This window comes from Wasmannia auropunctata, unplaced genomic scaffold (assembly GCF_000956235.1).
Source record: "Wasmannia auropunctata unplaced genomic scaffold, wasmannia.A_1.0 LD335987.1, whole genome shotgun sequence".
Taxonomy (NCBI): Eukaryota; Metazoa; Arthropoda; class Insecta; order Hymenoptera; family Formicidae; genus Wasmannia; species Wasmannia auropunctata.
Window position 1 is genome coordinate 1093566 of NW_012026903.1, and position 26277 is coordinate 1119842.

The window sequence follows — 26277 nt, forward strand, 5'->3', positions numbered from 1 at the left end:
GGGTGGCTCTCCGCGTTCGACGCATCCTTCCTAGCGGAGCGGACGAGCCCTTTTTCCGAACGCCCCTCACGGAGCAGATATCTACATTTGGGATTTCACGCGAGCATCTCGGAAACCCGGGAGCAGAGGGAGGCAGGGAAAGGAGAAAGAGAGAGAGAGAGAGAGAGAGAAAGAGAGAGAACGAGCGAGAGAGCCGGCTCGCCGGGAGTTCTCACGCTATACGTTGCATTCTGCCCACCTCTTATAATTCTTTCTTTGCCCTCCTACTCGTATCTCGGGGTATACCCGGCTCGACAGCGGCACGAACCTTTCGGGGGCGAAGCTCTCATTATGCGTGTCCAATCCACTCGCGAACGGCACGAAGATCGCTTCGGAGATCGCGAGAGCGTATCCCTCTGCCGAGGGGATCCTAGTATGTGCCGGTATATGTACATACGCATATCTTCCTCGTGAGCGTAACATGTAGCTCCATATATTCTTCCGAAACTCCTGGCTTATGTGCCATTAAATGGTCTTATTGTTAGAACACTGGCATTAAAAATTTAAATCTATGGTAAGAAAACACACAATATTTATATATATATAGATATACATATATATGCTGGTAATATATTATATATGGACATGAAAATTATATACACGTATATATATTTTATAATTATTTTATATAGGATAGATATATAAGTATTGAGTATTTTTTTATCGTGCATATAAGATATTTGCATATACTTAAGGCAAGGATTATACAAGTTGAAATCGACATAATCGGATTTGAAATTAATTTTTCTTCAAGAAAAAAAAATCAAACTTCAATCTTGAAACAATCGTCACGTATCGTCATCCCTCTAAACTGTCGTTAAGTTCCCACCCCCTTGTCGCGACATAGTCGCTCCCTCGCACGCCGCGATTTCGCAGCCGCGGCTGTTTCTCGAGAAGAGCGAGAAGCTGCATTCTCGGGGCGGACGTCCGGCCGGCCAACCCCGGTCGGGATTTAAATTCTCGCCGAAGGATAAAAAATTATGAAAATCCGCGGGCGCGCCGAGACGTATACACCTGCCGCCTGGGTTCGCAGGAGTTTTCCGCGACGCGGGTTGGCGGGGGGAGCAGCGGCGGCGGCGGCGGCGGACAGATTAAGCTTAGGAGGGAGATTTATGGGCGAGCGTGTAACGAGCAACTTTTTCATGGGATGCGCACGCCGGGGTTAGCCTCCGGGGGTGGGATTAGCATAAGATCCAGCAGCTGCAGACCGCGCGCGTCGAGGTCCCCGTCCGCTCCTACACGCGTCGCTCTCCCCTGAGTTTTATTCCGCGCAAAAAAGAAGACTCCCCCACCCTCCGCTTCCGTCGCTGCCGCCGCCGTTGCCTCTGACTTGACCCGGGATGTCGTTCTTTCCCGCGATGTCTCGTCAGAGATGCGTGATCGCTTAATCGAGACCCCGCAATTTAGTCCACTACTTTTGCTGCAAACGCAAAATGTCGAATTTTTTTTCCCTCTCTCTCTCTCTCTCTCTCTCTCTCTTTCTTCCTTTCTGTCTTTATCGTTGACAAGAAATTCGTTGAAACTTATACAAAACACACACACACACACACACACATATTAATGGTAATAGGTATACATTTAACTATACGTGCCGGTCAGGGGAGCACCGGGTGCACTTCAAATGCGTTTTGGTTTTAGCATAATTGCTCGTAAAGGCCCGGTGTAATACGTCGATTACGCCGCTCTACGCCACGGCTACTGACACCGCGCATCAATCGTATATCCCTGAATATTCAATTAAGTACACCGTCTTGCCCCTCTGACCGCTCTGTCTTCCTTCATTTTTCTCCCTCCCCCTACCTGCCATACATCTCGCTCTTCCGCAATTATTCTCCGACTCGCATCGATCCGCGGCTCCGATCGTCGGTCGCGCCGCAATTCGCCGTCGTTCGCTATTAAATCGATATATCTTGCCACGGCAATAATTAGGAGAAGTTCCACGCGCGAGACTCCGTTTCGCAAAGAAGCGAGATTTGTATTATCAAATAATAGTCGAGAACTGTAAATTACCTTCTTTGTTAATTAGTGCCTTATACAAATTAAAAACAAAGGAATAATCGCTAGATCCATTAGATATTGATAGAATCTCACAGAGATTATATTGTGCAATATCTCCTCAATAAGTAAATTTACATATGTGTTATGATTATATTATTATTGTAGACTTGCGAGATGTTAATGTGTGTCTTACTACGAGTATTGTATTATACTCAAATGTATGTATGATAATGTTTCGATTTTAATAAGTATAATACAAATGCGTATTAATCTAAATTATTGCGACAATAATAAGTTTTCTCCCCCGCTTGAAAAATAAATTATTAGAAATAATACGAAACGTGTTCTTTGAAGAGGGATGCTTCAATTATTGCCTCGGTGGATTTAACGAGTATTTCTCGCGACAGCAGCAGTCGCGCACCTTTCCGAGGCGACTGTCGCTGAAGGTCTGGACCGACAGAGAGACTGCGCCACGGCCATACGGGCCGCCTCGGACCTCCTAAGGTCGGATATTAATGAGAGGATATAGAGACGGCCACCTCACACCACTCCGGATCTCGGCAGCAGACTCACGGATCGTCTCTGATGGAGAGAGGTTACCGAGAGGCCTCCACCACCTCCTCCTCCTCCTCCTCCTCCTCTTCCTCCTCCTCCCACCTCCACCTCGTGAGATGAGAGCCGAAGAGAAGCACCGGCACAGAGGAGGAGTACGAGGTAGGGAGTACCAGGGAGGGTCTCCACCCTACGACGAGATCGTGGAGGGAGGACGTCGTCGGGTTACGAGAAGACGAGAGAAAGATGAAGGAGAAAGAGAGAGAAAGGGATAAGCGAGGGAGGTAAGAGGTAGGGAGGAAGAGAGAGGGACACGGAACGAGAGACAGAGGGAAGATAAAGGGGTGAGGGAGGGAGATGGTGGAGGACGAGGACGAGGACGACCAGGAGGAAACGGAGGTCGGGTGGCTCGGGTGAGAGAGAGGGGGCGAAAAAGGTGCGAGAGAGAGAGAGAGAGAGAGACATACTGAAAGAGAAAGAGAGAGAGAGAGAGGGAGAGGGAGGACGAGATCTGGACCCCGCGTAGGAGACGTTCAATACTGTAGCAACGACGCCGAGGCAGCGCCATTGGCTACCATTTTCTCTCTATACCTTCTAGGCATACACCTTGTACTCTATTCCGGTCTACTCCACTTTATTCCCGCTTCGCTTCCATGCCCTCTCTCTGTTTCCCACTTCCTTCCCCTCCTCGTCCCTCTTCCTCGTTGTGCTCTCTCGCGTCGTTCGCGAGGACGGAATATACTGGGACCGAGACGAGAAAAGCCTTTTTCTTCGTCTTTCCGCTGAATTCGTCAGGATCGAACGCAAACCAGAACGTTTCTTTTTTCCAGAAATGAGACGCATTATTCGTTTTGAATCAAATCGTATAAGATTGATAAAAAATATTTTTTCCTTCGTCTCATATTTTATAGTAAAAAATTTTATATTTTGTTTCACGTATGTATAATTTATTTAAGAATTATATGTATAGTAAAAAAAAATTCCTGATCAAAATTAGACACTGATCACACAAACTATATAGATTTTGCAGAGTACACAAAAATGTTTCTATTTATAAATTTCATAGATCTTGATAATAATCATTCAATATATCTATTCATTTTGATTTCAAACTGCAACGTGATGACACCATGTATGATATTTCTACTCGACTAATCCTTTTTCTTGCTTTAGTTTTCTATACATTATCTATAGTTATACATATATGTACATATTTAAAAAATATATATATATGTATTAAAGAAATTATTTAAATATTGAGTTACAGTTATTTATTCATATAACTAAAATACTCCACAACTCTAGATGGTTTGAGGATAGCGCCAGCGCTTACTTCGAGATCACTTAGAGTTCCACCCAATTAAACTCCTCTATGTGCGTACGAGCACGCAATAATATCTATATTCACTTCCACTTCGCGCCTCCGTAATTTTCACGTCTTGCCCTGTCGTTTGCTGCTGTAACAATAACGCGTATTCTAATTCTTATCCTAATCCCTATTCTCACGCATCAAAAGATTCTGTACATATATATTTCTGAATCTTCTAGATTTTTATATTCCCACAACATACCATCGTTATGCGATAAAAATTTTTTACATTCTTGTTTTCAAGAGAGAGAGAGAGAGAGAGAGAGAAAGTGTGCGTTCATTTCTTATCACAGCGAATGCGTAACTTAACATTTGAAAAATCAGTCCTGATGATGTGAAGTACCATCGGTTACAATAACTTTTCAAGTTTCTGTGGCAGAAACAAAATATTGGAAAACGAGGAGGAAAGAAAAAACAAGATACCGCTTGTTTTCCGCTAAAATGAAGATAAAAAGATAAAAAGATATTCGTAGAAGTAGATGTATCCAGGAGAGATCCAAATGCCACTGCCGTAATCGACCGCCCCGTGCCCGTGAAGTGCACTCTTTCCCAACCGCCGGATATATATTTTTTTCATTTTGTCAAATAATTAACGGACGTTACTCGCGCGCGAGTGAACAACGCGCGTACCGCACTTTTGCCAGGTAATACTGCCGCGGCTGCGTTGATATCCCGCGGGAATGGAAATAGTTGTAATTTTAATTAACCCGATGATTACGCCGTGCACTCTCGCCGGGCATCGGTGTACACGGCGGACGGTAATTTTGTTGTATATACAGTAGATAAATATACGCGATCGCTGTGCCGTACTAAACAATGCACTCCTGTGATAGTCCTCTTGAATGCACCGTTAATATATGCCATCATCCGAGTTCTGAGAAGCAAAATATCTTTTTTATAACGTGTTGCCTTCCGTTCACCATACTCGCTTGTATTTGCGTTAATCTTTTCTCTCTTCATATATTTTTTTTTTACAGTAACTATATCTGAAGATTTTTAATTAATTCAAAATTTTCAAATGCGTGAAAATTCAAGGGCAATCAAACGAATTCATGTCCCTTCAAAATTAAAGTAATCAAAGATTTACTTCCACAGAAACGCAACTGCTCGAGCAGTCACATAATGATTACCATATTAAATCTCCGTTCCTTTTTTTAATCATCAAACGTTCCTGTTTATTTGCGGTCTAATCAGAGTGCAACTAATCTCGTTGCTATTTACAACGCGCCCCTGATAACGCTTTTCGGGCAAATCGCCGCAACTGCATCGCGAGCCCCGGGGCGGCCCTCCTTATACCGCCGCGGAGCAATCACGCAAATTAGCGTAATTCACATATAAAACTTTCTCTGTCTTTCTCTCTCCCATGCGTTACGCACGGTCCCCTCGCGGCCGGGTCCGCAGCCTCACGCAGTTTTCTGCAGATCTTAACGGCACGGATCTCGTAACGTGACTCGATAATTACCGCAATCACGGGGAGCGCCCTTTCGTTATTCCGGCCATATGCCGCGCGGTCGACCGGTACACCCCGGAGGTACGAAGGGCCCCCCGAACTACCGACTGTAAAACTTCCTCCCCGAATGGCGCGTTACTTCTTTTTTTTCCCCCGGTTCTCCCCGCGAGCGGATTCGCGAGGGAATCTTCCCTCGAGGTGCCCCCAAAAACGGATTTCTCCGCGGAGACGGCGCCTGTCCGATTCCGTGCTTGTCAATTGAAGCCTTCGAACCGTCTCACGGAGAAAAAAAAGGTACGCACCGGCAAGGCTGCAGATTACCTCCCCGAAATGAGTCTGGTATTTACGACAGCATCTTTTCGTCTTGTTATACGAACTCTTGCGTACAAGAATCGCGAGTGAACCCGCTTTACTGTGCAATGATAAAAAGAGGGAAGTTTCGTTTTTTGATTGATATAAAATATATTTTATTTAGCAAACGTTAACTGACGCAACAAAGCTCTTATAAAAAAATAAGATTGGCGCATGAAACATGCGTTATCTTGACATCATTTCCAATCTATAATCATACAAAGTATAAGGCATCTGAATTTATTAATCGGGAAACTTTCGCGGTTTTTGACTGAATTGCAATTTTCAATCAGATAAAATAGAATATTACGAATATTTCAATACTAGTTTAATTGGATTCAAACGAATACCCTAGTCGCGTCATTTTCGAAAAAACTTACAAACTTCTTGAAACTTTAAACAAATAGAATTTGATCTAAAATAGTTACATGTTATCGACTATAGCCTTACATTAAAAAGAAAATAGATTGCTTTTCAGCAGTTCCAAATCCTAGAATTTCTCACTTTTGTTTTTATAACATGGCTAATTACAAGAATAGACTTTATATTAAATTGAATAAAGGCACTTACGATGTACATGAGACAAATAACTGTTAAATCTGTCTTGGCAGTTATCTTGGCAGTTGTCTTGGCAGTTATCTTGGCAGTTGTCTTGGCAGTTATCTTGGCAGTTATCTTGGTTTATCGCACGATTTGTTTAAAAGACTATGATTTTTGCGAGCAAAGCGATCTCGATAAAACGATAGTGCATAAAACTTAATAAAGAGAAATAGCGGAATTGGTTCTTACCTTCATAACGCTAGCTAGTGATTACGTTTTGACAATTTTCGAACTTATGAACGATTATTCGATGACTATTTCTAAAGGAATTAAATTTTCATCATTGGAAAGCAGTTCACTTAATTAATTGGATAGTCACGTGGGTAAAATCTTATATATCTATAGTATATAATATTTAAAGTTCCTAAAATATGATCTAAAATCGTTATTTCAAAATATTACGATGTCTCTGTGTTTTTATACCATCAACATATTTCATTTTACAAAAAAAAATTACGTGATGTTCGAAACATAATAATAATAAAAACTATTCGTTAAAGCTTTATACATAAAAAGAAATATTAATTCCTACATTGTATATCATTAATACATCGACAATCGATTAAAATAGATGCTTTGCTAAACAGAACAATAAATGGAGTACGTTTACGCACAAATGGAAAAATAGTGCATTCTTCTTTTTTTATGTTCTGCATTATTCTTCATTGGATTGTTATTATATGTTATATATTGTAATCACCTTTGCTCTTGCGACCATATATTTATCTATCATTCTTTGCCATTGCTACTTTATTTTCCAAATGGTTTTCGATCGTTTATTCTTTCTATACGACGGTTATTGACGATTATTATATCGATCTCGAAATTTCTTTCTCCTTTATTATCGCAAAAGTTTTACTCATCGCCCAATTCCAACTTTCAATTTGTCTTATTTGTATCATTATTTTCCACGACCTGCATTTTCTGTGACCTCGTCCGAATCGACCGTCTTTTCGCTACTCAACGGTTTCTCTTTCTTCTTATTAAGACCGACGAATTTGGCTAACATATTCTGTCGAGATCTTTCCGGAAATTGTTCTCCCCTACCTACGGAGATTAAAGTCGCCCGTTTAGGAGGTCTTTGTAGCGGGGGTAGTTTCGGTAGGACGGAAATTTGGTCGGATTTCGATGTCGACTGCTGCTTGATCTCGTCTTGGTCGGGTTTTACCGCCGATTGTTTCTTCGTCTCCTCCTCGTTCGATTTCACCAACTGTTTCTTCATCTCCTCCTGCGTGATTTTTTTAGTGAATTGCGTAATAAGCGGTACGTGTTTCTTCTCCTTTTCCTTATCTTTTTCCTCTTTTTCAGTCTTATCGACTGTAACGTTTTGAGGATCGCTTTTTCGATTTCGAGTCTCGTTTGTTATCAAAATATACTCCCAACGATTCGGCAGCGATAGCTCGACGTCGGGAAGATACTGCTTCCGAATGTCCTCCGGGACGTACCAGCAGGATTTAAGATGCATCGGTCCTTCTTCAGGACATGCTATCCTATCAGCGATTTCATTGATCTTCGACAATATGCTAACCTTCGTCAAGTGACTCCCGCCCTTTTTACTCCAGAACGTCATGAACTCTCTCATAAGAACGTGCCTGCCGTGTCGGTTCCCGTGCACCAATCGAATCAGATCGGGCAAAGCTTCGTCGGAAAATTTAGTCTTCTTTGCTCCTCTCACGGACTGTTGATGGACAGGCGTCTTGCATTCAGCGTTAGCCGAGGGATCCTCTTCCGGTGACGACGGAAGTATTATCGGTAGATTGTTGACCCAAGCTTGACGTGCCAACAATAACTCTTTGACTTTCGATGGAACTGAAACGAGTTTGAATATGTCATTTTGAATAATTTTAAATATAGTTATAGTATAGAATAATACTTAATAATTTTTTAATACATATAATAATACATAACAATTATATCACAAATATATTATATATTTATATTATTATATATCCATAAATAAAATATACTCACTATATTCCGGAAATGAATTGCCGGGTCCTTGCCAGATGCATCCGATTATTTTTGGCTTAAGTTTATGCGTCTTCGTGTTTCTTTCGGCTTCGAATTGCTCTCCCAATATCTTCAATTTCATCTTTTGTGTTTGCGGCGACTGTAATAGAAAAGTACGTTTAGCACTTGATGTTTATTTCCAAAAAAAAATTTTGCATTAAAGTTTTTTGTAACATCTATTATATTATTATAATATACTTACCATATCCTCCATTTCCTCTTCATCAGCCTGCGCTTCTTCGTCGGACAAATAACTGAATTGTAAAATGTTTCTTTGATTAATTTTTGAAAGAATTCACACAGGCACGCAAAGACTAGAAGTTACGAACGTTAAAAATTTATTTATGTAATTTTAAGATTGTATTCAAGATGCACAATGGATCAAAAGTAACAAAATTAATCACTTTGATTCAGATTTTATTTTCTGACAGCAAGATGACTTTTTATAGATTCTTTCTAAAATTGTAATTTCCACTTTTATAAGAAAATTCTCTTATAATAAAACCTTAATTTTAATAAGCGATGAGTATTATTTACTTACTTTGCTATTTTAGGTCATTTAAAAAATTGTCATTATTTGACATGTAAAGGCAAAACATCGATAACTTTTAAAGATACATATTTCGATTTATAATTTGTCATATAAGTTTATAATTTCAACATACCTATTTTTAACTAATGTTACTTACCCGTGAGGAACCATAAACTCATTATCGACATCGTATTCGTTTTCTTCCGAATTTTCCTCGTCTTTCTCGTCGTCCGATCCTTTGAGAGATTCGCCGGGTTCTTCCTCCTCCCATTCATCATCGGAATCAATTTCATAATCGAACCATTTCTGAAAAATAAAAAACATTTTTTCTGCAGACATTTAAACAAACTCATTTTTTTCTCATACAGTTAATACCCATAAAAATATGAAACGAAGTTTCATAAAACGATTTTATTCTACTTTCGAATTAATTATCTTTTACAGAAATTCTCGTCTCTTTGCCGATTACATCAAGAATCCCGTATTACGTGAGTAAAAGAGGACGCATTTGATCTCACAATTCACGCTCTAAATGAATGCCACTCGCATGAACGCTTTCCGATTAATGTAGACAATTCGATGAGCGCTATCGTATTATAGTTTTTCATGCATTGTCATCGACATTTGTTTATCTTAATTTTGGTTACGACCGCGACAGAATCTCAGTTCGTCGTGAACAAGCAGGACGTCGATATCAAGCCAACTTCCTCGACAAGCGATATCTCGGCTTTGCAATCATCTCCGACGTGCCGGCCCGCACGCACTCTCCGATTCTTTTAGTTACGAAGCTGTGGTCGGCCGTTGAACGTTTCCATCAAAATGTAAATGCAAGTCCCGTGAACATTCGTTTTTTTTCCCCCGTCGTGGCCTCGGTGAAGTGTTAAAGTAAATGCTGGCCCGATTGTTTTCGCGTAACCACCGATACGAGAGTGAGATTCGAAGATACATCTCCTCGTCGCGAAAATAATTGTAATGCGCGAAATCTTTCACCCCGATCGAAGTATCGATGCTTGATGTGTGTAATGTGATCATCGCGAGAAGTATGAAGATGTTCCGCCGACAACATATTTTCGTGCTCAGTAAACGGGAATGTATAATATACCGCTCGTTATTCGCGTGCAACTTGGTACTCTTGGTAGCTTGTTAAGTAGCTATTTTCACCTCCGCGTTTGCGTTCTGGAGTAGCTTGTCGAGTAGCTATTTTTGTGACACTTTTTTTATTTTATTTGCGTTGTACGCGGGGCGCTTTGGGTTATGACGACGGGACGATTTGAATGCGCGTTATCATAGCTGCTTTCTTTTGTGTGACAATAGTCGCGGCGCGTCGAGAAGCGCGATAATTCCGGGGATAACATAATTGAAATCAATTAGCTCGAAGCAGTAATAAAACGCATCGCGGTAGTGCGCTATCCCTCGCCGAAAAGTCGATAAATTTCCCCTCTCCCTTTCCTCTCCTCTCCGTCTGTCTCTCCTTCTCTTTTCTCTTTGCGCCGCGGCGCGAGATATTCTTTGTTCGATAAATCAACGTCGATTTCATCCCTACGTGAGCATCAATTACAAGACTCTTCTCGAGACATTAATTTATTATCGGGGAGAAACGTAATCTCACACGGGCGATTGATACACTCGTCGTCTGAGGCGAGTAACACAAAAACAATCGTCGGTTCATCGCTAATAAACAAAAAAGGAAAAAAAAGAGAGAAGAAGAAAGAGTGTACGTTCAAGCAGCTTTTGGCAGCAATACGAAGGTACGTATATGACGTCTCGCGAAGCGTGTAATTTATTATCAAGAATACAAGGTGTCCCAGATCCGCCGAACCGTATTTCTTTCCAACTGCGGATTCTTTAATCATTTTCAAGCCGATTTCACCTTATATTACCGGGCATATCGGAGCATCGAGAACATTTTTTAATTATTGAATGATTTAAAACAATGCAACTCCATATGTATTTTACTTTAATAAAATCTTGATTTAAGACAATTGAAACGCCTAACATTAAAAATTAACATTGAAAAATCAAGATAGAGAAATAAATAAAATAACATAATATTAAATTCTCAATTGGGAAAAATTAACTCAAGGTTGCCGAAGAAATTCGCAATTAAAAGAAAAGTTGATAAGATTAGTTTGTGTGTGCAAATTGCAAAACACGTTCGGAGACACTTTCGGATACAATCAGAATAAAATTGCCACAAGCGCTATAATTTTCTAAATTTATGTAAAACTTAAAATTATTACGTGTCAACTATTAGCACAGAGTTAATGACTGAATCATCCATAGTTTTCACTGATTTCATAATCAGAATTCCGTTTTTACCGCTGAAATTGATTCGGTGTCACAGTCACTCTGATTAGAGGCGTGAAGAATTGAGAACAGATCTGCCGCATCATCACCGAAGGCACCCTCCGCGCACGCACGCACGCACGCATGAAACCGAAAGGATGCAACACGCCCAAGAAGAAAAGCGCAGTTATCGGCCCGAGGGTGCGATGGATGCGCTCAACGTTGCGCCGGATGCATGCCGCGAAGCGCGTCGTACATTATTTACAGCGTGTTGTCGCCCGGCGGGCCATCTGTAATGGCTGTTTTATGCCCCATTAAGATTACGACCGGTGCTCCTCGTCGTGGCTACACCGTAGATTAGGCGGTCCCGACAATCGAACTGATTTATTCCCCCGAATATTCGGGGAATACTGCTAGACCTCCTGCACTTCGTTACCGTGTTAGCGTGACGGCGGCGGCGGCGGCGTTTTGCCTCCGCATGGAAATTGGATACTCGCTGCTCGCCACGTGAACTGTCATCGCCGTAGAACGATGATTGGGCCGTATAATTCCACCGTCCAGATATGTTGCCCACTTGGGAGCTTATAAAATTACGGTTTAAGGTTTACGGGCCAAAGGTTATAAAAAAAGAAGGCTTAAGAGGAACGTATATTCAATAATATTGAGAAAATCGATTAATTTATATGTATAGGTATTAAAAGATCCAAAACCGTCGTAAATTCTCCGTATTTTTTTTCTAATTGACGTCAAACTAACGTAAAACTATCAGTCATCGTTTCCTGTAAAATATGACGATCTACGTCACACGAAAGTGTGACGCTTGATAAGCGCATTTAATAAGCGCGATCGAGTTTTTTTTTAATTTCCCAAATGAGATGGCACGCGCACAACGTTTCGTGCTGCTCTCATAGTGACACAGGATCTAAAATGCGTCTCTCGCAAGATAAACGCGGCGTGTTATCGCCGAACGCATAAATTTCACGCGAAGCGGACTATTGCCAATCATCGGCTGATACATTAATTACCATATACACGTTAAGAAGCGTATAATGTCACTTTTGAGAGTGTACATTCGTACCATTTGCAACACAAGATAGATAAACGCGAATCCTTTCTCAAAAAATGTATCATACATGAAAATAAAGTCCACTTAAGTTAATTCAATAAATCTTAATGGAAAAAGACTGACAGAAGACTAAATAATAATACATTTGAGGCGATTTTCGAATTCTTAACTCGGACAAAAGAATATTTGTATCCGATTCCAGATGGATACAAAAAATATAATAAGTATCTATAGCTATAAAATATAGCTATAAAAAAGACAAGTTTTAAGTTAATTTCGATACAACCTTCAGAGAGAATCAAATAGAACTGCCTGACAAGAACCTGCGATGCGATATACGGCAGCCGATGAAAATTGATACCTGATATATGGGTACTGAAAGGGTTAAAGCTGCGCACGTGAGTTGCGAAAGCGCGATGTTCGCGGAATATTACGTAGCGTATACGAACGTCAGTGTGAGATATCGTTCCTCTGGACACAATAAAACACGAAATCAATCCGATATCCAGTGTATGCCAGTGGATTAGATGTCGATATAACCGCGGTATCTCCGTTCCTTTTTTTTTTTCTAAAAATCTTTAATTAATCGTATTTTCTTCTGTACTTATTTCCTTCTGTGTTATCTACTATTATGTACATTCTCACGTTATTACTTTATATCAGAGAGATATAATGTCCTTTTTATCCTTACTTGAGATCTAATATTCTTTGAAACTTCGATTTTTTTAATTGTATTTTCTTCCAAAAATCAAAGTAAGACGTTTAAAAACAGCTTCTTATAAGAAATATAATTCTTAAGAAAGAAACATCTTAATTTTTCAGGCGCACTTGATTAAATGCTTCTTCGACTCTTACGTTTGGACTGCGCCTTATAGATGCGTTAAATTTACATATAACGTAACTTTCAAGCAGAGAGCTTCTCTCTCAGAGGAGAATAATTTTATTTTCTCGCACCTTTCCCTCTTTCTCCCCGGCTTCATTCTCGAAAAGGACGCGAGTGCAATGGATCTGAGCACTCGCGAAGATATATCGGATCGCTCGCGGTCGCCAGATAATAAAAATGAATCCGCCAGATAAACGTGCCGTCGATGGATCACTGTATCGTCGCCGAGCCGTGGTCTGTTTTTCATAACGCAAACCACCACGTAAATCGTACCGATAACTATACCTTTTAGCGCCGCTTGTCCTAATCTAAAACGCCGAATATCTACGCTAACAGACATTACGTCAAATTCTCGTGGAAATAAACGAAAAAAAGCGACAGAGATTACGAGTTCAATATTGCATCTCTTTGCAGAAGTACACTGTTAAATCTATAGTGTTAAATTTAATCCTATTTGAGTCGCCACTGCTTCTACTTAATATATAGTTATTTTCAACTAAAACAATGGAGTTAAATAATTTAAAACTGTTCAAATTTAACACAAATTTTGATTAAATTCCATTATTTTATTTAAAAATAATTATATATTAAGTAGGAGCAGTAGTGACTCAACTAGGGTTAAATTTGACACTACAGATTTAACAGTGTATTGCTTGTCTCGTATACACAATACCCGATAACGTTATTGCATAAAAAAAACAAACATTTTTCTATCTCTTTCTACGCGTTCATAACAGTTAATGTAATTAGTTTATAAAATAGAATTATAACGCTACGACATTTTAGAGTCGGAAAGTTATGAAAAGTTATCCCTGACAATGCTGATCACATAATCTCAAGATTGGTGCAGGGATAGCGTCGGAGTGCTTATCATCTCTTCGGGATGTGGTGAGAACACGCCGCAACGTGCGAGGAAGTTCAATTCTCAAGATTGTTTACAACGTATTTAATATTTCAGACAAGTCTTACATACTTGCGAATTGTACAAAGATTCATATTTTTATTTTCTTTAGCTCCTTCATAATTGCGTCAAAATCAAATTGGAACAAATCAAAAGAATCGGAGATGAATCGAGCCACCGAAGAATCTTATAGCCGATTGCCGGATTAATCTCACCTATGTGGTGTTATTTTTTCCGACCAAACCCGAATCATGAGCGACAATATGTGCAACGTTGTATATCTAAGGTCAACCTCGTACCGATAAACGAGCGATCGAACTCCTAATGGCAGTGGCACTCGGGTGAGACACCTTTATCGGGTCTCGTGTCGCGTTCTAGGTCAAAGTCATTCAGCGAAACACAACGCATTGCGCGCGAAATCATCGGATCCGCGCTTCGCTCTTAGTCTCTTTTCTGCCTCGACAGTAATGTAATTCGGAAAGATTCCATCCGGGTCAACGGCTCGCGGTTGACAAATTTTCGCAATCAGAAAACAACCGATCTAAATTCAGACGCCGTAATGATGTATATTTCTCAGCAATACTTCATCAATGATTTCTGAATTATATGATATTTTACATGTAAAAAAAATGATAGAAATGTCGCACAAAGAAACAAAGATATTTTAATTCTATGTACATCTAATTGCTAGAAAAAATTCTATAAAAATCTACAAAGATTTTTATCTTTTAATAGCATTGATTTCTATGCGAGAAAAAATCTTGAATATTCAGTGCGATGTATGACAGGATATCTTAATGATCTCAAATATTTTAGAAGATAACTAAAAAACATTAGAGAAGATAATGTTTTAGTCTTGTATGTACCTGCATGTTTAAAACTTCCGCAAATGTATACATGTTCTATAAATGTATACGACAGATACATATGAATATCCGCATAAGAGAATATGTTTTAACTAATATGTTTTAACACGTAATCACTTGAAATAATTCTGATATCTTTAACAGAATTTTTATTTCTATTTCCATATTTTATTCCTATTTTAAAAGAATTTTTATTTCTTTTTTAGTTTCTTTTGCGATTCAAACTATTTCTCGCAAATAAATGAAGATCAAAATATTTCGTTTTTAATTCCATGTAATTAGTTGATAACATAAAAAATTTTTTTTGTTTGAAATAAAGAAAAATATAGTTCATCGATTACAATTGCAAATTCGAATGTTTGAAAAATTATGCGATAGACTATCACAGGTATTATAATATGTCAAATTTAATTCGATATAGGACCAAAGAATTAATAACATTGGTTTTTACGTTTTTAGAAGAAAAATTCAAGTCTTGACACAGACGGGATGTCTAGAAAGTATTCGGGAAAGACAATATCTCGTTCGTACACAAAAAAAAAACGTATTAATATGTCATGCTCTTGTTTTAATAAAATAATGTTTGTCTTATTAATACTATTGGATATACTTATTGGATTAAACTGCTGTCATCTAATATCAATGCATAATTTTTCTTCGTGTATCCACGTATTTTAAGTTTCGCAAGTATTCTTTAACATAGATTCTAACATATGCAACAATATACCTATACTTAAAAGATTCCACATGTAGCACGTACATTCCACATATGCGATCCATATGTACACTCCTATGGATCGGTTGTTATTACTTCTTAGTAAGCTAACTGATAATTAAATCATATATCTTTGTCTAATTTGAAGGAAGAACAAAAACTGACTGATTTAACTATCAGTTAACTTATCAAGAAATTGAAACATTCAGTTCTATATATTATATTTTCTGTGGATTTTTGTAGCAATAATTTGTCACCTAGCAGAGCCAAATTGTCGAAAATTTTCTTAACATGCGCCCAACGTCACGATATTTCGAGATATTTCCGCGCACGTATGTGCGACCGATCGAAACGGATTCAGCAGCTTGCTCTCCTCGCATTACATCATGAATCGAAATTGTTAATATATCTGGCAGCCACGTGCACGACAGCGCAATGGCATTCTCGAGACATCCCCGAAGACAAGAGAGAGAGAGAGAGAGGGGGTGTTCCTCTCTCTTTCCCTCTTTCACGAATCCGCGCGACGATGCGATGCGATTCGTTCGGCCAAATCGTTGCGCTGATAGCCAGCATCCCAGCATCGCGATTATCCGGCGCGCTGTCCGATTAATTTGCATCTCGAGGGACCGTAAATAAACGGCTGATCTGCTCGTTCAGTAGGGACGGGATCAAGTTCGATGTGTATCGATTGCGAGTCGCGGGCCAACTTCAACAGCCGGGTTTCGCTTCGCGAGACTCGAGTGATGATTGTAAAAAGTGATCGCTTTATATGTGAAAAGAATTGCTCTTCTAACTTTAGTAAGTGCAAGTAGATGCCAGAGAGTTCAAAAGGATTATATTTCGAGAGGAATTGGATCGAGTAGTGCTCTCGAAATCTGAGAATCTCGAAAAATACTAACTCTTCTATTCTTTACGAAAATAAACAGTACCTATGAAATGATGTAATTGCTGATTATTTAGGTATAACAACATAGAATTATCACAATAGGTTATCAAGAAATTTGAAAACAGACTTTTCCAACCAGTTTTCTAAACTGCGTTGTATTTGTCCTTTCCTAGAATAAAAACCTCTGAAACTTGAAGAATTTGCTATTAGTATCTCATGGTCCCTTTGGAGATTATTTTTTTTTGTCTAGAGATATATATCTCGAATTTGACTGAAAGCTTTCAAACATGATTTATGTCTTTTCGACCTTAATGTTTCACAATACAATTTTTTTTTTAAATAATCGTAAAAGAAATTCGCGGTTATTGCAAGATATTTAATCTCATCCCTAACGCGGACCAGAAGGGGATAAAATAACCGACGGATCGCCGTTGAGAATGGTGGTGCCGATGTTCTCTCTCTCTCTCTCTCTCTCTCTCTCTCTCTCTCTCGACGTTCTGGGACAAGCTGGCGACGTACGCGATCGCGAGGTCCCTGGGGATCGACACGGTGACGGCGCCGGGTGGCACAGGCCAGCATCCTTATCTCGGGAACCACACGCTCCCTCATCACACATTCTCTCGACATCGCACACGCTTGTCGATGTCTTTTCGCCTGGAGGATTCGATCACCAGTTGCAGTATCGATACGACTACCGATCGGTCGTGACGAGTGGATCGGCAGTTACCCGATTTCGTGTATCTTTCTCCTCGCGACGTTCCGACGCGCGCGACGTTTCAAACGTGTCGCACTCGCTACGACTGTTACCGACTTCTGTTACCGATTTTTTTATTTTTATTTTTATTGTAGTTCCGTATTTTGGAACGTACCTCAAAGTCGAGTGTCTCTCGATCGTAAACAGACAAATTGCACAAGATCGCGTCTATGATCTAATACGGAGTCTTAGCCTAAATATACCGCGAGCAGAAGTCTAGCTTTGTTAGCTCCACGCAAATCATGATGTGGTGATCGATAAATAGCATCTATAACGGTATCGGGAAACATGACTGAGTTAATCTTGAGAGCAATCTTGTAAACGTCATATGAAATTGTTAATCTAAAAGTTTTCGTTGTGCGTGATCGTCAATTCGTATGAAAAGCGCATTTTCTAAGATCAGCTGCAATCCTAGTTTCGATTTGATTTCTCGGCATCATGATCGAAGAAGCTATGACGTTCGATGTGAGTGCATACATTTCTTTTCTGCATTATGGAAATTAAATTCCGTATAATCACTTGTTTAATAATGGAATATTGGCAAATTCCTATCAAAATTGTCATTAAAACGAAAGTCAAATGTTAACTCATGTGTCGACATTAAATTCAAAAAATAATTCTTAAAAAATAATTAAAAAATATATATATTTCTCTTCATCTACAGATGACGGACGATATACTGTTCTCCGCTCTCGGCCTGACGACGGACACCAGCATCGAGAGACAGCTATTTTCTCCGACTAGGACAAATCTATCTAGCGATTACGAAGTCTCATGCACGACTCCATTTAGTGATGATTTCGGAATATTTGACAGTCAGTTGAACATGACAAACCCGACAGATTGCTACACCGATTTAAGTTGTTCTCCGCAATCGTCTTGGAACGACTGGTCGATCACCAGTACGCCCACATCGTCAGGTATTTTTTTTCTTAATATACAACTATGTATACGATAATCTATATATTCTATATCTAACGAACGTAGAAAACAATAATAATTAAGTTCAACTTATTACAAATATTCCCGTTTATCGTGAGAAAATTTGCTTAGACTTTCATTAGAAAAAATTTTAGATTTTATGCCCCCCCCCCTCCCACCTCCCAAGACAGAGAGAAATCTTCTAATCAAACAAAAAAAACTTTTCTTAAAATGTTCTTTTTTTGTAAACTTTCCTCTGGTTGGAGGATTTGTTTGAAGTCTTTTGCCGCTCCTATAGGTACTCTAGCATTAAAATGTGTGCTGAATAATTACAGGTTATCTTAGCGAACTGGGTGATTTGGATTCGGAATTGGGGGCATTGTCGGACTGGTGTCTAGAGAAGAGCTGGGACTTTGGCCTACCGGAAAGAACGCCACTATGTACCGCAGGGTGCGAAGGATTTCTGCATCTACCACCCTTACCGAATCCGCAAAGTCCACAGACGCCACAATATGAAGAAAAGTTGCTAGTACTCGACATCGATTTACGATCATTGGAAACGTTAGGAACAAATACGATAGGTACAGGATTTAAAGAGGATGTATATTCTGAGATCAAAATAACATCGAGGATTAATTAGAGCATTAAAAGTGATTTTTTTCAATTACATAACGCAAAAAAAAACTATTCTTTCTTCATTCGCGGGTGTTATCTGAAAATGACACGACAGCTATACTGCTTAAAATGCATCGTTATTTCAATGATCATATCGTAAAGACGATTAACATACATTTCTATTGCAGATTATAACAACAATCCGATAGACAACAGTCTCCTAATCTCATCAGCAGCTACTGCCGCTTTAGCAACCCATGATTACACCAATCGTAACTTAGCAAACGCGTCCGAAGATCGATGCTTCCCATGTACCTACCAAGGATGCCTAAAAGTAAGTTTGATACAAGATTTATCGGCTATTTTATTGGCTATATTTCACGCTAAATATTCTACCATATAGCCTTTTAAAAAATAAAAATAATTAAAATTTAACTAAAATTATCTTTACATCATAATCTAATTTTTTTTATGGAAGATTAATGATATAAAGAATTTTTAATTGATTCTTAAGAGAAAGAAAAAGAGAAAACGGAGGAAAAAATTTGAAGATCGAGTCCTAAGTAAATATAATAATTTATCTCTTGTTATTTTAGGTATACGCCAAGGCGTCTCACTTGAAGGCTCATTTACGCAGACACACCGGCGAGAAACCGTTTGCGTGCACTTGGGCCGGTTGCGTATGGCGTTTCAGTCGATCGGACGAGCTGGCGAGGCACAAACGATCGCACTCGGGCATTAAACCGTACTCGTGCGAGATATGCACGAAAAAATTCGCGCGTAGCGATCATCTGGCCAAGCATCGTAAGGTGCATCGGAAAAACGCCTATCCATTGTTCCATGGAGCTAGAGGCATACGCGGCGGCAAGCTAAACGTTTTACCATCAGAAATCTAAAACTTCTTCGCCCCCCTCCCTCCCTCGCGTCTTTAAGAATTTCCTTGTAATTAATAAAAAAGGCAAGCCAAAGTTTATCACTAAGAACATGAAAACATGTTTCGACATAGCTCCTACATAAGTTGACAAATAAAGTACTTAAACTGATTTTATATAAAGATAATAATCCAAGTGGCAAGGTGATGTCTTAATAACGTCAAAAGACGTCTTAATAATGTCTATAACGTCAATAAGACATTATTGAAACGTCATTTGATGTTATCCTGCTACTTGGTAAGTGACCTATGCCAATGCAATGGTATAGATTAATTCTTAATCTTTAATATATTTTCGGCGGCTAATTCTGCTTAATACACTTACCTATGTCTCTGTTCAAGAACCACTAGTATTAACACGAATAAAATAATATCATAAATGTTGCGTTAAAGAAGATCGAGAAATTTATTATATAAATTTTTGAGATAATTTTTACCAGAAATTTTTATCAATTGCAAAAAAGCAGAATTAATGCAATAAATCGTAAAGTTACATTAAATTTAAGAAGATATATTCAATCTAAAGTTAGATTGAGTAAAACTAATAAGTGGGACTAGTCCCTATTGATGGCAGTTAATGTTACTTCAACCAAAAATTGTATACAACGTTGTATAAAATGATAAAATTACGAAAAATGCATTTTCTATACAATTCTATATCATTTTTCGTTTTATATGACTCAAAATATTTTTTGTAAAAAATTAACAATTAAGATTGTTAATGCAGTTCTAATAATCGACGATATATATTTATGTACGAAATATTGACCGTTTTAATAATCATTATTTAAAGGTTAACATTTTGAAATAAATAATTGCGAATCTTTAAAGAGTTTATAAGAGAATCATCCTATTAATTAATATTAATATTCTTACCTTGTCTTTCGTAAACGGTCGCCGGGAATTTAGAACGCTACTTCGTTTCCGCCACGTGCCCCAATACGGAGGACGGCGATTTTCGTCGAACTGCAGTAACTTCGGTCGGTGCTTCTCAAAGTTATGTGTATCCGTTATTATGTTGGAACTGCCACTGTTGTCTTCGTCTGCACAAACATCAATCAATTCATTAAAACATTTAAGAAATTGTACCAAGAGACTTACATGGCAAACGTAGTTTTATTACAAACGTGATTTTTACCTAGCAGGATGATATCATCGTCGTCCTTTGTTTCAAGCGGCCACGTTTTGGAGGAAGTACGTGGTACGATTCTTCCTTTTTTAATATCCTCGAGATACAATTCGGTTTTATCTAAATCTACGTTGTACTTGTTATCGAACAATAATTTATCGTGTTCGCTCAATTTTCTTCGGCAAATCGGCGCGATTTTCATGTCGGCCTTTATTTCGAAAGGCATAAAATTGCTCACTTCAACGACACTCTCTTCGTCCGCCGATTTGACCTCCTGCTTTTTAGAAACGAAAAAGCTCGCAAAATTCGAAGCAGCTTTCTGCTTCTTGCGCTCGGCTTCCAGTCGTTCCTCCTCTTTCCTTCTTTTCTCTTCTTCTCGCTTTTTCCGTTCTTCTTCTCTGGCTTCCTTTTCTTTTTGTTTTTGTCTAGAAAATAAATGACTTTAGTATGAAAGATATATACAACACAAAATGCGCATTAAGATACAATTTTTCTTACTCAATTTCCATTTGTTTCTTAAGTTCCTTTAATTCTTTTTCCTTCTTTTTTTGCTCTCTTTCCATTCTCTCTTTTTCTTCTTTTTCCCTCTGCTTCTCTTCTCTCTCCCTTCGTCGATTTGCTTTCTCTTCCTCCCGCTTTTTTTCTTTCTCCTAAAACATAATACAATATAAATAAAAAAATATACATATGTATAATACTCATGTGCAACATAATCAAATTTATATAATTTGATGTTATTTCATAAATAAACAAAAATAAAATTTGAACCTCTGCTTTATACAATACATACCATTCTTAATCTTTGCTTCTCTTCCTTTCTTCTGGCAATTTCCTTTCTCTTTTCCAATTGTTTCGGTGTTAATTTTTTAATTTTATTCTGGGAATCTCTGTCGCTTTTTGGAGTAACAGGAGTTGTAGGGTTGCCAGGTGTTTCTTTATCTCTACTCGATACTGATTTGTCCAACTCGCTTGAAGCCTCATTATCCGAAGATAAAATGGTAATATCACAGTCTGATTCCCGAAGCGAAGAATCGGCATCCTTGTTAGCAACACAAACATCCGTTTCACTCAGTGACATATTTTGAGATGTATTTTGTAATTCAGATGAAGTAAATTGTGCGCCCGCGCTTTCATTCAAACTGTCTTCATTCTTTTCCTTATGTACAGATGTATCTTGACAGTCCTTTTTATCTTTTAATTCAGACAAATTATTGTCATTACTAATATCGCTTTCATTAACCTCCATGTCTGTTCTTTTGAGGAACTTAGTTAAGGCACCGGGTTTCTGCTGAGGTCCATCCAGTTTCTTATTTTTTCCTAGACCCTTCCTTCTTGGCGTACTATCGTCTTTCCTAGTCTTTTGCTGATCACTCTCCAGGTCTTTCTTCTCGTCATTCGGTGTTATTATTTCGACGCTATCATTGCTACTGTTGAGCATCATCTCGCTTGCATCTTCTTTTTCTTCTTCCTTCTCAGGTATGTCTTCGATCAAGTTCTCTTTCGCTGCAAGTTTTATCACCTTGGAGCTCTTAGAGCCTACCAAGGGTGATATTATCTTCCTCTTCTTCTTGTTAGACACATTGTCTGTACTGTTTGGCGATTTGGAGGAATTTAACGTTTGAAATGGCAGTTGTGCTGAAATAACGAAGATAATTGTGCTGGAGTTAATAAATTGAATGGAATTAATAAATTGATATGATAGGCATGTTCTTTTCAGCTAAGCTTCTCATATCTTTATCCTTCCTCGTTTTTTATCCACATTGAAGGAAACACAAAGAAAAGATGAAACAGTGCAAGAAGTTCAGCTCAAAAGAACAAGCCTGATATAAGGCATAATGGCTATTATTTATACATAAATAATACAAGAAAATCGAAGTACCTTGTTTCATTTTCTTTCTCTTCGGAGTAGTCACTTCTACTATGCAATCGTTGTCTTCCATCGAAACGTCCATACTTTTTATTTGTCAGATCTGGAACATCGTACAAAAATTCTGACATTTTTTTTTCATAAATATTAGAAAGACAAAAATGAGGCTGCGTGTTCTCGCCGGGGTGGCGATCGAACCGTCGTGAATTTACCTCGTCGTTTCTAAAGTATCACGACGTTTAAAGCATTCCTCAAACGTTATTACGGACTAATCTGTCAGTGCGGTCTAGCGCGTTATAACCTAAACGAGAACGAGGAACAATTCGCCGGGACGATTCGGCCGGTTGTGCGGAAAAACGTCGCCGCGCAACGACGGAGGCGTGCCGAGGGGAATACGAACTGAGAGAAATGCAATTTTCACATTTAAACGAGCGTCACGTTAAATAACACACCACACATCGTCAACCCGGTCACCGCGCGCATTAACAACGAAATCCGCGGGAAAACGTGTGTCGGAAACTCGGAAGGGACAATGCGATACGTCGTCGATCTGAAGGCGCTGCTCATGCAGGGGTACCAATATCGGTCATACCCGCGGCAAAAATACAATTTTGAAACGGCCTTAGAACATATACCAATAAAAATATATGTTAATAATAATATTACATATATTATTGACATATATTTTTATTAGTTGTTCTAAGGAAAACGGCACATCAAGGATTACGTAGCAATTTTTAAATCTTAAAATTGTCTCTTTTAAATGTCTACTCTGTAATAAAATATTTAATTATATAATAACGTATTTCATAATCATCAAATTACATATGCAACAGTGTTCTGGGCAACATTATCTGGGCAATAATGCGGAGGTGGTTATCTTTGTACAATTTATAAAAAAAATTTATGTTTTATTTTGCTTTCAGGAAGATATGTACAAATTTTCAGAAATTTGTATACCTCAGGATTGCTTGTGCCTCAATCTTTGGCGACTCAATTTGTCTCCCGTTGTTCTGTCACGAGTGTCGTTCTGCAGATACACGAAATAGTACAGTATCCAGCAATAAGTCACACCGACGGCACAATATACAGAAGTAAGTGCCAGCGGCAGGAACGGCAGTTTGTCGCCGAGCAACAGTTTATGCAGCACCACTTCGTAGATCGTAAGTAGCGGCAGCGGTACCACGTACAGCCACTCATGCAATCGTAACAGGGACCTGCCGTGCTGATTAGTCAAGACCAAGATCGACGAAAGCATGTACGCCAGCGACAACAGCAGTTTCAGGCTAGACAGGTTATCGGGATGCAGCAGTGGCGAAAGAGCAGTTTGTCCAGCACCGCTTAGAATAATGAATACGCGCGCGTCTTCCGCGCGTGTCGCCGCGAGGACGCTAAAAATTATTATTACATTTTCTAAACTTTCAAATCGTGTTATTTTCTGAACTCCCAGATCTTCTAAACTCCACATTTTGTAATAAAACAAGTTCGAGTGTTTTAATATGCTTACCACAAAGGAATAATCGCGGTTAGTATGGCTTTCTCGTGCACGTGCCAGCCGAACATGAAGGAACTTAAAGCGCACAGTACGATGCACCTAACGAAGTCTTTCGAATTCGCGGAGGACCCCTTACGTAGCAGGCACCATAACGCGGGCTGAAATAATTATATTAGTGATGTAATCCATCCGTGTAAGAAATATAATAATACGAAACATAATTTAATACACGAAATATTCAATATAGAAAAATCAACAAGTCGTTGTGCGCCAATAAACTTACGAGCATTGCCACGAAAGTCAGAATGAACGTAACGGCAGGGGTTGGAGTGGGTAGTATAAGGAAGTTTTCCTCTTGCACCAAACCACCTGTCATTACCGCGGATTTAACGTCTCTCAGCCATCCGAAGCGTTTCCATATCACAGACAGCACTTTCTCCGCGCCGATATATAATGCCCAACCATTCGCAGCCCAGTACGAATGCACCAGGCCCCTTTTAAACGGAAACAAACGGGAAATTACCTAATAAAAGAAATTGCTGAGTTGAATTGAAAGAAAATGTAATGTCAGCAAGTTTATATAAATATTACCTGCGGCAATTGAGTTCTGAACGGACCGAAGGACACCGCTAGAACAGTCAGAACGATCAGTCCAAGGCTAAATAACCGCTTGAGGAACTTTCCACTGTTCAGACAATATGATTTTAGCAGCCAGACGGTGTACGCTGGTGCCACGTACAGGTACAGATGTTTTAGATTGAGTAAAACGGCAAACCACGTAGCACCTTGCAACACCGACATCTAGAAACGAGCTGCTTTTTACTATGAGTAAATTTCAAAGAGTACACTGCGGGATTTACCTGCTTGTCAGTCTTCGAGACGTTCGCCATTGACAGCAATAGAATGCCGAGCAGAAAGCCATTGTACTGGAAGTGTATATGGTCGACTATCAGCAGTCCTACGTTGCACAATGACAGAAACACGAAAACTACGTGGCTGTTCGAAGATTTGCAAAATGTTCTACTCGTTCTGCAAAAAAAACAAAAAGAAACATTTAGGATTTCATATCGCACAACATTCTCTACATGTATATGTACAACTTAAAAGAAACTTGGTTTTCTTCTGTGCAAAGATGACTTTTTCACGAAAGATTTATTTAATTGATTACCAATCTTACAGATATACTTACTCACTTACTCCATAGGCAAATATCAAATCAGCGAATATAACGGTGCCTCTCTGGAAGTATACAGTGGCTGGCGAGGCATAGTTTAGATTCTCCACCTTGAGCATCTCCGGATCGAAAAACGCAGCCGCTCGGCTGAGGCAGTACTCGAACCACGCGAACAGAGGTGGATAGTCGAGAGTCCAGGGAGATTGTGCGTTCACGTACCATTCCGCGACCGGTAGACTGTGCGTGATGGCCAGCCAATTGCGATGTACCTCGAAATCAGTGGAGCGGCTGCAGGTGCAACAGTGAAACAGATGTAATCTTCGATATAGGTTCACTTCTACCAATGTAGATTAACTTTAATCACGGTTTTATTTACTTTTTATCTTGTAATTCTTTTTTATCTTCTAATTCTTAAAAGTAGAAAAAAGATACGGAGTAAGTTAAATCTGGATTAAAGTTAATCTACCTTGGTAGAAATAGACAATAAAGAAACAATCTTGGTACGAACGGATCAATAGAGCGACCGTTCAGAGAGCTCTGGCTTACTAAGTAGGAATCAGGAGAATCTTGATGCAGGTGACTAGAAGAAAAGTCTTCAACAGTATACTGTCCGTCCTCCAGAGGGTAGAGGAGGAGGACGAGGAAGATGAGGAGGTAGAGACGATCTTTCCATCCTGCTTCACTTGAGCCCCTGCCAAGATGTCTTTCTTCTGACCGGGCATGTCAATCCAACTTGCTCCTCGCTATTTACTGACGTCAGTTATATCGCGATGAGCCTCCGATACATTCCACAATTGTGACAGCGTCCTCAGGGAAGGGACACTCGGTCGGAAAAAACGTCGCCGACGCGACGTCCGCACGCAAACGACACGCGCGGCGAGGTTAGG

The 26277-nt window shown here is 39.2% G+C and overlaps 4 protein-coding genes across 6 annotated transcripts; 1 reads left to right on the plus strand and 3 right to left on the minus strand.

Moving 5' to 3' along the window:
- Positions 1-5850: 5850 nt before the first annotated feature.
- Positions 5851-23284, minus strand: LOC105454215 (chromatin assembly factor 1 subunit A-B). The gene is made up of 10 exons (XM_011696693.1): positions 22934-23284; positions 22734-22824; positions 21645-22489; positions 21353-21504; positions 20864-21279; positions 20602-20768; positions 9059-9207; positions 8572-8623; positions 8331-8469; positions 5851-8168 (listed from the first exon to the last, which is right to left on the minus strand). The coding sequence occupies exons 2-10, from the start codon at positions 22804-22806 to the stop codon at positions 7261-7263; spliced, it is 2901 nt and encodes a 966-aa protein (XP_011694995.1). The 5' UTR covers positions 22807-22824; positions 22934-23284; the 3' UTR covers positions 5851-7260.
- On the plus strand, positions 9658-20382 carry LOC105454214 (Krueppel-like factor 5). 2 transcript variants are annotated; one of them, XM_011696692.1, is made up of 5 exons: positions 9658-10649; positions 17923-18178; positions 18515-18760; positions 18983-19128; positions 19391-20382. In XM_011696692.1, exons 2-5 carry the CDS (start codon positions 17923-17925, stop codon positions 19688-19690), a joined length of 948 nt encoding a protein of 315 aa, XP_011694994.1. In that variant the 5' UTR covers positions 9658-10649; the 3' UTR covers positions 19691-20382. The 2 variants fall into 2 exon arrangements, with proteins under 2 accessions (XP_011694994.1, XP_011694993.1); XM_011696691.1 differs by lacking the exon at positions 9658-10649 and adding an exon at positions 17131-17723.
- Positions 23285-23682: 398 nt separating the features above from the next.
- LOC105454309 (probable dolichyl pyrophosphate Glc1Man9GlcNAc2 alpha-1,3-glucosyltransferase) lies at positions 23683-24592 on the minus strand. Its single transcript, XM_011696859.1, has 3 exons — positions 24500-24592; positions 24229-24374; positions 23683-24112 (listed from the first exon to the last, which is right to left on the minus strand). Exons 1-3 carry the CDS (start codon positions 24590-24592, stop codon positions 23683-23685), a joined length of 669 nt encoding a protein of 222 aa, XP_011695161.1.
- LOC105454213 (probable dolichyl pyrophosphate Glc1Man9GlcNAc2 alpha-1,3-glucosyltransferase) lies at positions 24521-26123 on the minus strand. 2 transcript variants are annotated; one of them, XM_011696688.1, is made up of 5 exons: positions 25937-26123; positions 25406-25678; positions 25077-25245; positions 24808-25017; positions 24521-24710 (listed from the first exon to the last, which is right to left on the minus strand). In XM_011696688.1, the coding sequence occupies exons 1-5, from the start codon at positions 26110-26112 to the stop codon at positions 24603-24605; spliced, it is 936 nt and encodes a 311-aa protein (XP_011694990.1). In that variant the 5' UTR covers positions 26113-26123; the 3' UTR covers positions 24521-24602. The 2 variants fall into 2 exon arrangements, with proteins under 2 accessions (XP_011694990.1, XP_011694992.1); XM_011696690.1 differs by having other exon boundaries at positions 24624-24755.
- Between the last annotated feature and the right edge of the window lie 154 nt (positions 26124-26277).